This window comes from Tachysurus fulvidraco, chromosome 4 (assembly GCF_022655615.1).
Source record: "Tachysurus fulvidraco isolate hzauxx_2018 chromosome 4, HZAU_PFXX_2.0, whole genome shotgun sequence".
In the NCBI taxonomy this organism is placed as follows: Eukaryota; Metazoa; Chordata; class Actinopteri; order Siluriformes; family Bagridae; genus Tachysurus; species Tachysurus fulvidraco.
This window is the reverse complement of record NC_062521.1, coordinates 23,909,169-23,923,320: the sequence shown is the minus strand read 5'-3', so window position 1 is coordinate 23,923,320 and position 14,152 is coordinate 23,909,169. Positions and strand designations below refer to the sequence as shown.

Genomic DNA, 14,152 nt, shown 5'->3' with positions numbered 1-14,152 from the left:
GCACAAGATGGCTGAAAAAGAAATTAAGAAGTACAGTACATGGAAAAAATGGCAAGACCGGACAAAAGGAGAATTGCAGTGGCCTGAAGGAGGCACGTTTGATGAGGTAAAATGCAGGAAGATGAGAGTAAGTATAAAATGCTGGGAGAAGTAAAAAGCATGAGAAATATTTTTTGTTTAAATTTTTTACATTTTAGTAAGTTTTTTAGGAAAATGTTGTAATATTGCAATGTTGGGCTCTGCTAGGAGCAGAATTTCTGTATTTGTACTCACTTTGTCTGATCAGATATACAGAGCATTTAGGCATTCATTTGCAGGGTTGATTGCTTACTGTGCATAATAATATGATGTATGAATGGGCATTTATTGATATGGGTATTGAGAAGAAAATATTTAGGAGAGTTTTTGTTTCTGCTTTGCCTTTGTTTTTGTTCTGTCACTTTTGGTGTGGTTGGTCTGTGATTGGTTGCAGTGATAGGCCCTAAGACAGCTCTTTTCTACTGAAAAGCACAGGCGAACATTGCACTTGCTACACAGTGTGTTTGTGTATCCACTATTACAGTAAACTGGAAGAATAGACTAACTGAAAGAGAAATCTACATATTATCCAGCATATCCATTTGCACCTGTCCCTGTAATTATGGTCTAATTGAAAATAAGTATAAATTTAACAGAAAAGCACATTTAGAAATGAATTACAATGAATCATTTTACAATTTAAATTTCGATTTGTGATGATGTAAGAAGTGCAGTGTCTTTATGTAAGGCATAAGGCATAAGGCTATTTTGACTCCCACTTTGGCCCAAACTTGTAGAATTACAGCATGGACATAAGCTCTAGTTTTCCAAATTAACTAAATATGTATGTGTTCTAGACATTGTAATGAACACAGAAAATTTTTTTTTTTTTGAGGAATTTTATACGGATCTTGACAAAACCAGTCATGGAAAAATAAATAAAAAAATAAATTTGCAGGTAGGGTGAGTTCATGGCCAAGTGACTGGACAAATAAACAAGGTGGTGTAATTCTACAACGGTGGGCTTTACAGGGTTAAAGGGGTTAAAGGGAGAACAGAGTAAAGAACAGGAGTAAGAGTAGGCTACAGCCCCACCCTCAGGTGAATGTGAGGAGCAGCTGCAACCCCCATCTTATAACGAACATTACAGACATTACAGATCCGAGTACAACGGGATCCATCAACACAAGAAATAGAACTGGAGATTATAGAAGGGCAAGTCAGAGGAGTAATCCGGCAGACGTCAGCAGAAAAAGAACGTCCCAAGGGAGAGCAAGAGGACTGCCCTCCCATGGTAAAGGGCGGCAGCAGAGGAGAAGAAGGAAAATACCCAGAATGCCCAGAAGGGGCTACAGGAGGAAGAGAGGAAGCGCTGGAAGATGATGAATACCGACGCCTGTACTGGGACAGGGAGGTGGAGAAAGCTAATGCCCGATGGGAGGAAGGTCACTCCCACTTATCGAGGCAACAAGCAGAGGAGCGTAATATGGAGTGGTTGACTGAATACACACGCCCGCCAGGTTTAAAAAAACACAGCACACCGACTCCCTGGGCAAGAGAATACATTAAGCCACGAATGGAAGATGTCTGCCAGCCGGGAAGGAGAGGATCAATAAAGCCCGGGCAGATGGAACATGGAACATCATAAGAACCTCAGCTAAGCCCAGGGGTCCCTAAGCAAACCAAACGACTGTGTGACAAAAAGGACCCTCATAGCGGTCCAGGAGGAGCAAGAAAAGAAACAACAGACCAAGGCAGATGGGAATTTATTACCCAATGGAAAGACAGGGGAGGTGCGGCAACGGCATCAACAGCTGGTGGAAGGTACAGAGATGCCCGGCGAGAGAATAAAAGGACGGAGTGACCAAAAGTCTCTCACCCCAATGGAAATGGTGAGCGATGACGACATAAGCCCAAGGGCGGCCCCAGTTGATGTGGAGCCCCAGCACGATATGAGAGGAGTGAGAGTGAGACTGGAGGGAGAAGTGCAGCTGACCCCCCTGGAAACAGCAGGAAAGAGCAATAAAGGAAGCTCTGGAACGAAGCCAGAAAGCAGATGTGACGATGGAGGAGTTATGAGGTCAGGCATCACGACTGGAGATGAAGGTGGAGGAATTGGAGTTTGAATATAAAAAAACTTGGAGGAAGAACAGAAACGAGCGGAGAAACAATTCAAAAATCTCCAAAGAATAAGGAAGGCACGGAAGAAGTATGAAAATCTGTGCATGAGACACCCAGAGTCCCAGATCATGAGAATGGGAGAAATGCCACGTACTCTGACTTCATAATGGAATTACATGAAGCGTAAGGCTTTTTTGTGTGATGCTTTTCCAGGGAAGATGGATATGACAAAGATTGCGCTGTGCACATGGGAAGCCAAGGAAGACAACAGATGCCTGCTCCAATGTTTCAACAAGGAGCAGGGCAGTCAGGAATGCAGCATGCACTCGCAGCAACACCACAAGGAGATGGAAATTGGGCAGGCCAATGGATGGGCCCAGGATTTCAAGGACAAGCCCCAGCACCACTAGGAGGGAGTCCATTGGGCCCAGCCCCAGCAGGAATGTGAAGAGGCTTAGAGAAGAAAGAGGGGGAGCTGGTGCAGTGTGCCACCTTATTGCATCCTGCACAAGAACCACCAATTATGGTGGGAATTGGAAATGAAGTACAGGCCCCATTCCTGAGTGACACAGGAGCAATACTTACAAGCATTGGAAAAAAAATATTTATTATATTTCCCAGACACTCCAACCAATCTACTTGGGGGAGATGTGCTCTGCAAATTAAGAGCCAAAATACACTGTGGGCCATCAGGAGTGTGGATAACACTCCCAGAAATGTTAGCTCGACAATAACTAGTAGTAAGCCAAGAAGATGAAATGACAGAACTGGACAAGGTATATTGGATGGAAGTCAAGGACAAAGATACATCAAAAAATATGGCAAGAATACTCAGTATGGAAACCATGGCTAAACTACATACGACCAGATTGCCGTGAAGCTAGAGGACCATGGCATTGTACCCTGAAATATGATGAAGGGGGAAAAGATGAAGAATATGCATCATAATGATAAGAACGACTAGAAGGAAGAAAATATCACATCTCCACGCACAGCATAATCCTTGGTCGGCAAGGAGTAGCTACATATGCTGAACTCCCTGAACTGATTCAAGAATGGTATCAAGTTGGAGACGCAGTCTCCCACATCTCCCTGATGATCGGGCGAGGTTTTTGAATCCAAAGATTTAGGGCCTAAGATAAAAGAGGCAGAAAGGGTAGTGAGTAACATGACTAAAGACCATAGAGTACATATGTCAGAAGATAGAGATTTTAAGGATAGATTAGGGGACAATCATGTTATCATGTAATCATACACAACCATGTTAGTAAGTCAGTGAACAAACATAAATTCTAGTAAGAGTAGAAGTAGAGATACAGATGCCACAGATGGCAGATAAGGAAGAGTCAACAGAGAAAGAAGTGGACAAAGCACTAAGTCAAGTCCCAGAGTAACTGTGGACAAAACATGTAACAGATGTAGGACTAGTTAAGTCAGCGGGATTAGCAAAAATACAGGTTAGACCCAATGTACCATTACTTTATCAGAGACAGTATCCATTGTCTAAGCAAGTAGAGGAAGGGATAGGACCAACTATTAAAGGGTTATTAGAAGCAGGAGTTTTAATCCCCACAAAAAGTCAGTGCAACACTCCGATTTTGTCCGATCAGAAAGCCAAAATTCAGATAAATGGAGATTGTTCCACGATTTGAGACCAGTCAATCAGATAGTGGTGGCTGAGACCCCAGTGGTCCCGGATCCACAAACTTTGTTATTAAATATTCCAGAGGGAACAAAATGGTATACAGTAATTGATCTGTGTTAAGCATTTTTTAGTGTCCCATTGCACCCTGACTCTCAGCACTTGTTTGCATTCACATGTTAAGAGCAACAAGGATATTGTGAAAATCCATCGATATTCAACCAAGTACTGACCAGAGATCTGGTGAATTTACAAATGGAGAGCCTGACTTACTGATTTGTAGCCAATCGAAAGAGCAATGTGTACAGGATTCAATAACAGTACTGAAGGCCCTAGCAAACAACGGGCACAAGTTTAGTAAAGAGAAGCTACAATTCTGCCAGAGAAAGGTGGAATATTTAGGACGAGTGTGATAAATCTCCATATAATGATACATATCTATGTCCTGCACTTTGCCTGCTGGGTTCGGCAGCCAGAACACATGGGCCGAAATGGATGGGCAACATAAGTAGATCCTGTGCGTATCAGCCGGTAGCCGCGCCAATCCCTACAGATATGACTGTTCAGATGCGGCCTAACTAGAAGTTTCCACTATGTATTAAGTCAAGAGGATCAGTGTATGTTGGTTTAATTGGATCCAGACTCCTTCCCACTGCTGGATGAGAACAATAGTGATTCGGACTGGAACTGGTTGCGCGTATACAGGACTGTAACATATTGGTGTGTGTCCCTGTTTGTCTGTATCCCCTATGTGTGTATATCTTTCATAAGTGTTGTGTACACGAGGCACCATATTACTGGTGATGGCCTTAATGCCTTAATTGTGACTGAATCCAGACTGACTACACACAAACCTTTCTGTACATATGCTTACGTAATGGGTGTTGGTATCTTGTGTCTACTGGTCTATTGCCTGTAAGGCTTTGTTGCAGGCTATGTCGAACCCATGGAGAGACAAGTCCAGTGACCCCGCACTTGTGCCCGGTTAGAGGCGAGCTCACGGAGTGTCGCTTGTCGCCTCGACGCCCCCGGTTACTGCTACACGTGCATCCAACTGGACAACGAGGTAGACCTGTCTGACTTCATCTGGGGGGACTTCGACCTGGGTGTATCACCACATTGCACCTGGCTAACATACCCTTCCCCGCCGACGGCTGACACCTGGTTCACGTTGCTTGAGGACACACGCCCCGTGTCACTTATCCTTGCACATGCAGATTTAGTCCTCCCTGAAGGACTGTGGGTTCATTCGTGCCACGAGAATGATTAATCTCTGGACAAGGGATTGTTTTTGCAGGTACACACATATGAGGTACATCTTTCCTTTTGTGTGACCTTGACATATGGACGTGGACATGCACATGCGTATATTATTTCCTTCCATGTACGGCAGGCTGCCGTACACCAGTACTGTATGTTATTCTTTTGTGTATATAAACTCTGGACATCTCACACCAAAGATGTGCATCAAGGTCTACAGGATATGCAAGGGCCACCCACTTTCATGGACTCATGGACAGGGGGTGATTCGGATGCGGTTGTTCCCATAACTCGAGCTTTCCACGCTTATCGCCACAATGACATTTGGAGATCCCTACGCATCCCCCCTGCCACAGTGGATTCAAACCATGCATCGCAATTACTATTGGTGGTGGTCGTAGGGACAGCTAGTTTTCTTATGCCCTGCAACTGTTTTTGTGTGTTTTTTGTTTGTTTATTATGTTTACCATACCTTTAGTATGTTTATGCTGTATGTTTCGGTGACCCTGGTGACACTGCTTTCACTGTCGCGCTATATATGCAGGCAGAGTGAGAATTTTCCCTCAAATCTGACTCCAAAGAGGGTTTTTCGCTCACTCCTGGCTCACCTTCTGAGAAAGAGCATGTGTGAATTGTGGACATTGAGTAATGTTTTGTTTTATGTTATTGTGTTTGTTATGTTTCATGTATTATGGGTTTTTTGTTTTCATTGTGGGGAGTAATATTCTGTTTTATGTTATTGTGTTTATGTTTTATGTATTATGGGTTTTTTTGTTTTTGTTGTGGGGGAATGTTGTAAGTTGTTGTAAGTTGGGGTAGAGGTCGTCGTGATTAGATAGATATATGGGTTAGTGGAAATGACAAGGTAGTCCAGAACACTGCAACATAAGTTTGGTGAGACTTTACAGTCTCACAGGGGGGAATGTTGGAAAAAATCTTAGTAGAAATAATTAAAATATTATTCCTTACAATACTATAACCAAAGTAAAGTATTAGGCCTTGCAAAATATTACAATTGCTGTCATAAGACATATGTAGGTGATGTTGTAGGCCAAAGATGTTTATTGCAACCAGATTCGGGGCTGTTAGGCCTAGTCAGTCTGAGCACATTTGTAATAACAACTTGTTATGTAGAAGGGAAAATACCATTGTTCCCAGACCTTAGCTCATAAATTGTTATGGAAAATGAAGAACACCATGGTTCTCAGACCTTGGTCCATAGCAATAACATGTTATGTAGAATGAAAAAAACAGTGGTCCACAGACCTAGGCCCTGAGAAATAAAGGGAGGAAAATCCATATATGGGCATGTGGTGCTCATAAACTTGTTGTGCAGACTGAAGAAGGCCCAGGTGTTTAGTCTGAGGTCATGAAAAATAAGGGGAGGAAAATCCATAAATGGGCATATGGGTGAAAGGTAATGGGAAATAAGGGGAAATTGGGTCAGTGTATTTAGAAAACATAGGAGATGATTTTGGTAAATAAGGTGATATGGCACCTGGGCTCCTAGGAGCGCCAGGGTATATATTGAGAAGATATCTGAGGTTTTTTTTGGGTTCTTCGGGGGTGAAGGTGTGTGTGTGCGTGTGGGGGCGCGTGCGCGCGCACGCGGGCGCATGCCCGTGTCCGCGTGTCAAGGTGGGTGGTTTTTATTTTTGCAAGGACGTCGCGAGAGTTCTTGCTTTTCTTGATTGATTTTGCATGACATGCTCTTTTAGGGGGTTTTCATTTGTTACTTTGAATTTGGCAATTTGTTACTTTTAATTTGGCAATTTGTTACTTTGAATTTGGCAATTTATAATTTGTTGGCTGATTGACCACAATAAAGAAGTTTGCTCATTCTCATCCAGGTCTGAGGAGTTTTCTCAGTATTTTTGTAGTAATTATAGAGTTAACAGTGAAATTTAACTAAAGGCCTAAGAGAAGAGATCACCCTGTGATGTGTCGACTTGGAGACCGGCTCTGAGTTCCGACAAGAGAATGAGTGCAGTTAATGTCCATGGTAACAGATAGGTGGGCGGGGTCAGTAATTAACAGCAGGGAAATGACAGCAGACAGAGCCAAGAGAAAACACAGACAGACTCGTTACAGTGTAAGTTATAAGGAGCAAGGCAAAGGTGCACTCACTGGTTAAATCATAGGATGAAGACGGATGAAAATCCACAAGTGCTCGCTACAGTTTTCTTTACCCAAAATACTGTTAAGTGTGGGTTTCTTGCTTTCGTGCAATAAATACGGTAACGTGCTATTAAATTTTGTCAATGTCATATCACCAACCGTAAAAAAAAAACACTAATGCGCTGATTTTTAACATAACGGTATTATACTGTTAAAAATTTGCCGTAAATTAACAGCAATTTTTAACAGTGTATGAAGAGGAACAGGAGAACGAATTTACTACATCCATATCACCACCTATTGGGGGGAGAGAGAGAGAGAGAGAGAGAGAGAGAGAGAGAGAGAGAGAGAGAGAGAGAGAGAGAGAGAGAGAGAGAGAGAGAGAGAGAGAGAGAGAGAGAGAGAGAGAGGGAGGGAGAGAGAGAGAGAGTCCAATTAATCCTCGATTACTCACCAAACGCTGATAAATCACCAATCCCTATATGAGAGAAGTCTTGATCAAGACAAGTCAAGAAGCTTTTATTGTCATTTCAACCACATATAGCTGTTGCAGTACACAGTGAAATGAGACAACGTCCAGGATCATGGTGCTACATAAAACAAAAACAGAGGTAAGGACTTAGTAAGTAGTCCTAGCCACATAAAGTGCATCTCTGAAACCTGGTGCAAACAGTGCAGGACAAGATAAACAAGACAGTGCAGGACAAAAGACAGTGCAAACAAAAAATACAAGACAGTACGCAAAAGACAATATACAAAAGCACCCCGACCAGTGTAAATACTGTATATTCTATAGTACATGTGCAGAACTACTGGAATATACACATTATTATTAAAACTGTTAAATGCCACACCCTTGTGTAAATAATATGCTATCAGGTGGAGAATTTGCAAATATCAACACAGAAAAAAATCAAGTTTGCAAACATGTTCGTCCGGTTCTGAAGTTATGAAGTATTTCTTGAATCAATTTGTAAATGTATTAATACTGTATTCAAAATGCATTCATTCTTTCTGCATATACATATTTCGTTTTGTGAGACAGAAAGATTTTAGACATTGTGAGGAAAAAATGAAGATCACAAGGATTTTGTTATGTGTGAATGCCTCCTACCGGAATGAATGAGTGCCACAATCAGATCCAGAGTGTGATGTGTAAATGATTCCCTGAGAGAGGAAATGAAAGTGAAAGTGATCATTCCTGAATACAAAACTTAGTTACTTAGCCACTGAAAGGTTGTGTGTTTGCTCCGTCCAACATAGAGACTTTAACCATCAACAAGTACAATGGCAGGTGAGAATTCAATTACGGATGATAATAATAATAATAATAATAATAATAATAATAATAATAATAAATCCGGGTTTCCTCTTTTACGCATTGAGTAACGTTTCCCACTGGCACCGGTGCCAAACGTGTTCAGTGTGAAACGACGCGACGTTTAGAAGTTAGACGGTTACGAGTAAAATCCTTAACACCGAACACTCAGAAATTTAACAGCGAGTGTTTCATTTCACGTGAAAAGCAGGACAGAGTAACACTTAGAGAAACAGGCTCGGTAGTCGGTAGTCGTTAGGGTGAAGCGGCAAAACATCGAACATCAAGCAATTGCGCGCAGAAGCAAATACTTTTTTTTTTTCTTTTTTTTTTTTTGGACTTGAGCACATGATTACTTTAATTCTTTTTCAGCTTTGCAGAATGAGCTTACAGAAAAAAAGCCTTCACAGAACACAGAACAGAAGAAAACGTCCTGGATGCCTTCTTCTAAACTATTTGTATGTTTGGGATGTTTGCTTATGGTATTTCTTGGGATTCAGGTAGGCTGAAATTTCATGACTGGCAAAATACTTCTGTTATGAAGAGTTAAGTTATATTGTGTACAATAAATTGAGCTGCAGCTTAGCATTAAATGTTGGATAGAAGTTACTGAATATTTTATCTTATTCAGTTCAATTCAGTTCAAATCACTTCAGTTTCATTTGTTAGTGCTTTTAGCAATGGACATTGTCACAAAGCAGATTTACAGAAATAAATAAATTCTGGATATAATAAAAAAAAAATAAGTATCCCTAATGAGCAAGCCAAACACAATAATGGCTATAAAAAAGATACTTAGACCACAACAGGAAGAAGCATAAAATAATTATTGAATACTAATTGTAAAACACATCAGATGCCTCTATGGCTAAATTATTGGGCCGAAACATTGAATTGAATGTAGTTTACCAATTGACATGAAAATATTTTAATCAAAAGCAATTTCTAACTGATTGTGCAGCATGCACATGATCTGGTGTAAAATTCGCTTTTCTTTGATGATATTTCCTCTAAATATCTGGATTCTGTTTTCACTAGCATGTTGGATCTGTACTTACAAACAGTATTTATATTAAATATCTACTAAATCACTGCTCCAAATGCTGTTTTCACACAGATACAACAGAACAAGCCTTCAAGTGAAGAAGGTGAAGTTATAATAATTTAAGCAAAAATACGATAAAAAGCCAATAAAACAAAAAATTAATGTTATGTTCTATCAGTTCAAGAATCCAGTGACGAGCTTCGAATCCTGATGATTGGAAAGACAGGTGTGGGCAAAAGTGCAACAGGAAACACCATCCTTGGAAGAAAGGCTTTTAAATCTGATATGTCTTCTTCATCTGTAACCACATGGTGTGAGAAAGAAAATGGACATGTCCATGGCAGAAAAGTGTCTGTTATTGACTCTCCAGGGCTGTTTGACACTCAGTTATCTGTAGATGAGGTGGTCGGTCGGATTAAGCTGTGCATTCCCTTCTCTGCTCCAGGACCTCATGTCTTTTTAGTTGTGATTCAAATAAGTAGATTTACAGAGGAAGAAGAAAAAACAGTTCAGCTATTTCAAGCCATTTTTGGAGAAAAGTCCTCCAGGTACACTATGGCTCTCTTCACTCATGGAGATCAACTAAAGGGGAAAAATATTCATCAGTTTGTTCGGAACAATACAAAGCTTTTGAATTTTATCAAGAAATGCAATGGAGGATACCATGTGTTTAATAATGAAGACCAGAATCCAGAACAAGTCATCCAGCTTCTACACCAGATAGATAAGATGGTCACTGTAAATGGTGGAGACCATTACACTACAGAGATGCTTCAGGAAGCAGAGAGAGCGATAGAAGCAGAGAAAGAGCGGATCCTCAAAGAAAATGAAGCACAGAGAGAGAAGGAGATAGAAGAGCTGCGCAAAAAGTTTGAAGGAGAAGACTTTGAAAGAGAAAAAAAAGAGAAAATTAAGCAACATGAAGAGGAAGCAAGAGAAAAGGCTGAAAGAGGTTACTACTATTATTTTGAAAAGATTATTCAGCTGTTATTTGAAATTATACTACGATATTTTGGAATGACAGCAGGCAATGTTTCAAATTTCAACTTGAAAATGCAGTTATAAATAATTACTCACTATGTTTTTAATTTTAAATTAGTAATGTCTGAGCAGAATAATGTCATCACCAAATTGGTTATTTGTTATGTTTTAACAAATTAGTAATGTTTATTTTGTAACATTCATAAAAGTCGCATTTTGTCAGAGGAATAATAATAATCAGAGGAATGTAGTAATGAACATTTAACATGGAAATATGCTATGACTTTTTCTTTGGTTTTATTGGCACTTTTCACCATTCTGTTCATATACTATTGACTTTACTTTACTTGAGCTATTAACTTCATTATTTCTTTTTCATATTCTGCACATCACAAACATACATTAAGCGTATTGAAAGCAATCAGCCCAAAGAGGGTTTGTGTTCTAGAATTTTTTTTTATTTTAAAAATTATTAATAATATTTGCAAGAACAATTATTCCACCCTGCAATGTGGTAAAGTCAACCTCAGAATCCTGGCATTTCTCTAATAAGATATAATGTTAGAAGTTTAAGTTAACAATACTCTCTGGTGTATAAGCACCATAACAGACAGAACAATTAAGATTTTAATATATATTGCATTAAAACTAGTCCTATAATACATAATTCAATGAGTATGAAACAGTGAGTATATTTAGGATTTTTAAAAATTCAGGAATTTAAATCTTACCACCTCACAGTAATCTCACCCCTACAGTAAATCTACATCTCCCTTCAGTATTGAACAGATTTAAAACAACCTAGAACCTGTCTCATTCAGGAGTGTTATTATGCCCATTACTGCCCATTTAATCTTGATGGTTTCTGAAGGTGGAAGTAAAATCTCTATGGGATTCATTTTTGCATTCCCCACTTGCCTCCGATTGATATGTTTTGCTGACTTTTCCTGACTTTTTGTTTCTTCAATGATGGAGTTGTATTATGTCTTTAATGTTACTTAAATTTACAATTTAAAGTATTTTTTTGTGCAATTATCATAATTGTACTTTTGCCTTTATTTCTGTTATTTTGTAACTTCACACCACTTTTTGTGACATGATATCTTGCCCTTAATCCATTTCTCCATGACTTGAATACATAAATTTGTGTACCTAAATATTATGGACATTGATCTGGTCTTCATTATTTTTACTTCTACAGCATAAGATACCAGTAGTTATAGAGGACGAATCACTCAGTAATATTAGAGCGTGTGGATGTACATTTTAAAATCCCTGTGGTTTATTTTGTTAATTGGAAATGTGACTGTTAATGAGCTTGGCGTTTGAAGTGATTTCAGTCTCGTTTCCTAGTTCAATCGTGGGGATTCATTTGTACGTGCTGAATCGATTCATGTGGAACTGGAAAGGTTTTGGACTGGATTTATCCTCGAATTGAACTGTTGTTGAGTCATAATTTTAAAATTTGAACTTTCCAATGCTCACAGCTGTTGTGGACTGAATTTGTTCAACAAAGGAACCGTTATAATAAACAAAAATAACCAATTTTTGTTTTGAACGGTTCTCGTCTTTTAAGGACATTTAGAAAGCTACAGTATAATGTACAGTATCACACATATAATAAAATAGTCAAACACTGTTGGGTGCTGCCCTTTTAAGGACGCTAGTATGGTGCGCTCACGTGATTGCTTAGAGAAAAAAGGTTGCAGTTAGTTAGAAAAAAAAAACACTGAAAGCCATGTTGTTATGTTAAACTTTGTTAGAACGTGTATAAAATTTCCATTTCAAAACAATAACAAAACTACATATTCCCAGCGTGTCGAGTGATTCATATGTTATTTAAATGAATTGATATTTATTGGCAGTCGTGGCCTAATGGTTAGAGAGTCTGACTTGTAACCTGAAGGTTGTGGGTTCGACTCTCGGGCCAGCCATGAGGTGCCCTTGAGCAAGGCACCGAATCCTCCCCAACTGCTCCCCGGGCGCCGCAGCATAAATGGCTGCCCACTGCTCCGGGTGTGTGTTCACTGCTGTGTGTGTGCACTTTGGATGGGTTAAATGCAGAGAACAAATTCTGATTATGGGTCACCATACTTAGCCGTATGTCACTTCACTTCACTTTATTGAGTTGTTATTTAAATCGCTATTTGTAATTAGCGCCGAAGCGCCTAAACGGCAAATGTTACATGTTTGATGTTGTGTAGACATTTACTGCTTTTATACTGCTTGTCGAGATGTTCATGCAATATATGAACATCCCCGAGCAGTGAGATCAAAAAGTAAATACGTAAGAAGTTCTCGAAATAATCTTACTGTAATTAGACCAGAAAAATGCCAAAGAAACAAACAAAAACAGTTCTTAAGGTTTGGGCTTCTGAACATTAGATCGCTTGCACCCAAAGCACTTAGTGTAAATGAAATCATCTCAGAAAATAGCCTTACTGCACTCTTCCTTACCGAAACTTGGATTAAACCAAATGAATACATCAGTCTAAACGAGTCTACACAATCAGGATATATCTATAAGCACGAGCCTCGTCTGACTGGTCGTGGAGGTGGTGTCGCCACTATCTTTAGTGATTTCCTTACTGTTACCCAGAGAACACAGCATAGATTTAGTTCTTTTGAAGTGCTTGTCCTTAATGTTACACTATTGCACATGCACTCGAAAAAATCCCTAATGTCTCTTGCTCTAGCGACCATGTACAGACCGCCAGGGCCCTACACAGTTTTTCTTAGAGAATTCACAGATTTTCTCTCAGACCTATTGGTTAACTTTGACAAAGCATTAATTGTAGAAGACTTTAACATTCATGATGACGACACAAACGACGCTTTAGGACTCACATTTATGGACTTACTAAACTCACTTGGGCTTAAACAAAACATCACTAGAGCAACTCATCGACGTAATCACATACTAGATTTAATAATATCACACAGAATAGATGTCACTGATATTGATATCATTCCCCAAAGTGATGACATCACAGACCATTACCTCATAATGTACACACTACCCGTAGAACAGACTAATTATCTCTCCCCACGTTATCGACTCAGTAGAACTATTATTCCGACCACTAAAGACAGATTCACAAATAACCTGCCTGATCTGTCTGGACTTCTTACTATACCCTTAAACACAAACGACCTAGATGTAATGACTAGCAGCATAGACGCTATATTCACTAGCACATTAGACACTGTTGCCCCAGTCAGATTACAGAAGGTTAGAGATAAAACACGCACCGTGGTATAATAGTTATTCTCATACGCTCAAGAGGGAGACCTGTAACCTCGAACGGAAATGGAGAAAAACTAAATTAGAGGTTTTTAGAATTGCGTATAAGGACAGTATGTCCAGCTACAGACAGGCTCTAAAAGCTGCTAGGGCTGAGCACCTGAGCAAACTTATAGAAGATAACCAGAACAATCCCATGTTTTTATTTATCACAGTGGCTAGTTTAACAAAAAAACAGAAATCTGAATACACTATTCCATCACAGTTCAATAGTGAGGATTTTATGAGATTCTGCACTGATAAAATTGAAAGTATCAGGAATAAAATAGGTGACGCTCAACATATGAGACACAACTAGTGACACAATCTCACCTAAGGCTTTACAGAGCTTTACAAGTACAGGAC

At 39.6% G+C, this 14,152-nt stretch overlaps 1 protein-coding gene across 1 annotated transcript; it reads left to right on the top strand.

Annotated features, from left to right (window-relative positions):
* The first annotated feature begins 8,321 nt into the window (after nucleotides 1–8,321).
* LOC113642454 (GTPase IMAP family member 9-like) lies at nucleotides 8,322–11,665 on the top strand. The gene is made up of 4 exons (XM_027145982.2): nucleotides 8,322–8,453; nucleotides 8,850–8,977; nucleotides 9,595–9,625; nucleotides 9,701–11,665. Exons 1-4 carry the CDS (start codon nucleotides 8,447–8,449, stop codon nucleotides 10,585–10,587), a joined length of 1,053 nt encoding a protein of 350 aa, XP_027001783.2. The 5' UTR covers nucleotides 8,322–8,446; the 3' UTR covers nucleotides 10,588–11,665.
* Nucleotides 11,666–14,152: the final 2,487 nt, after the last annotated feature.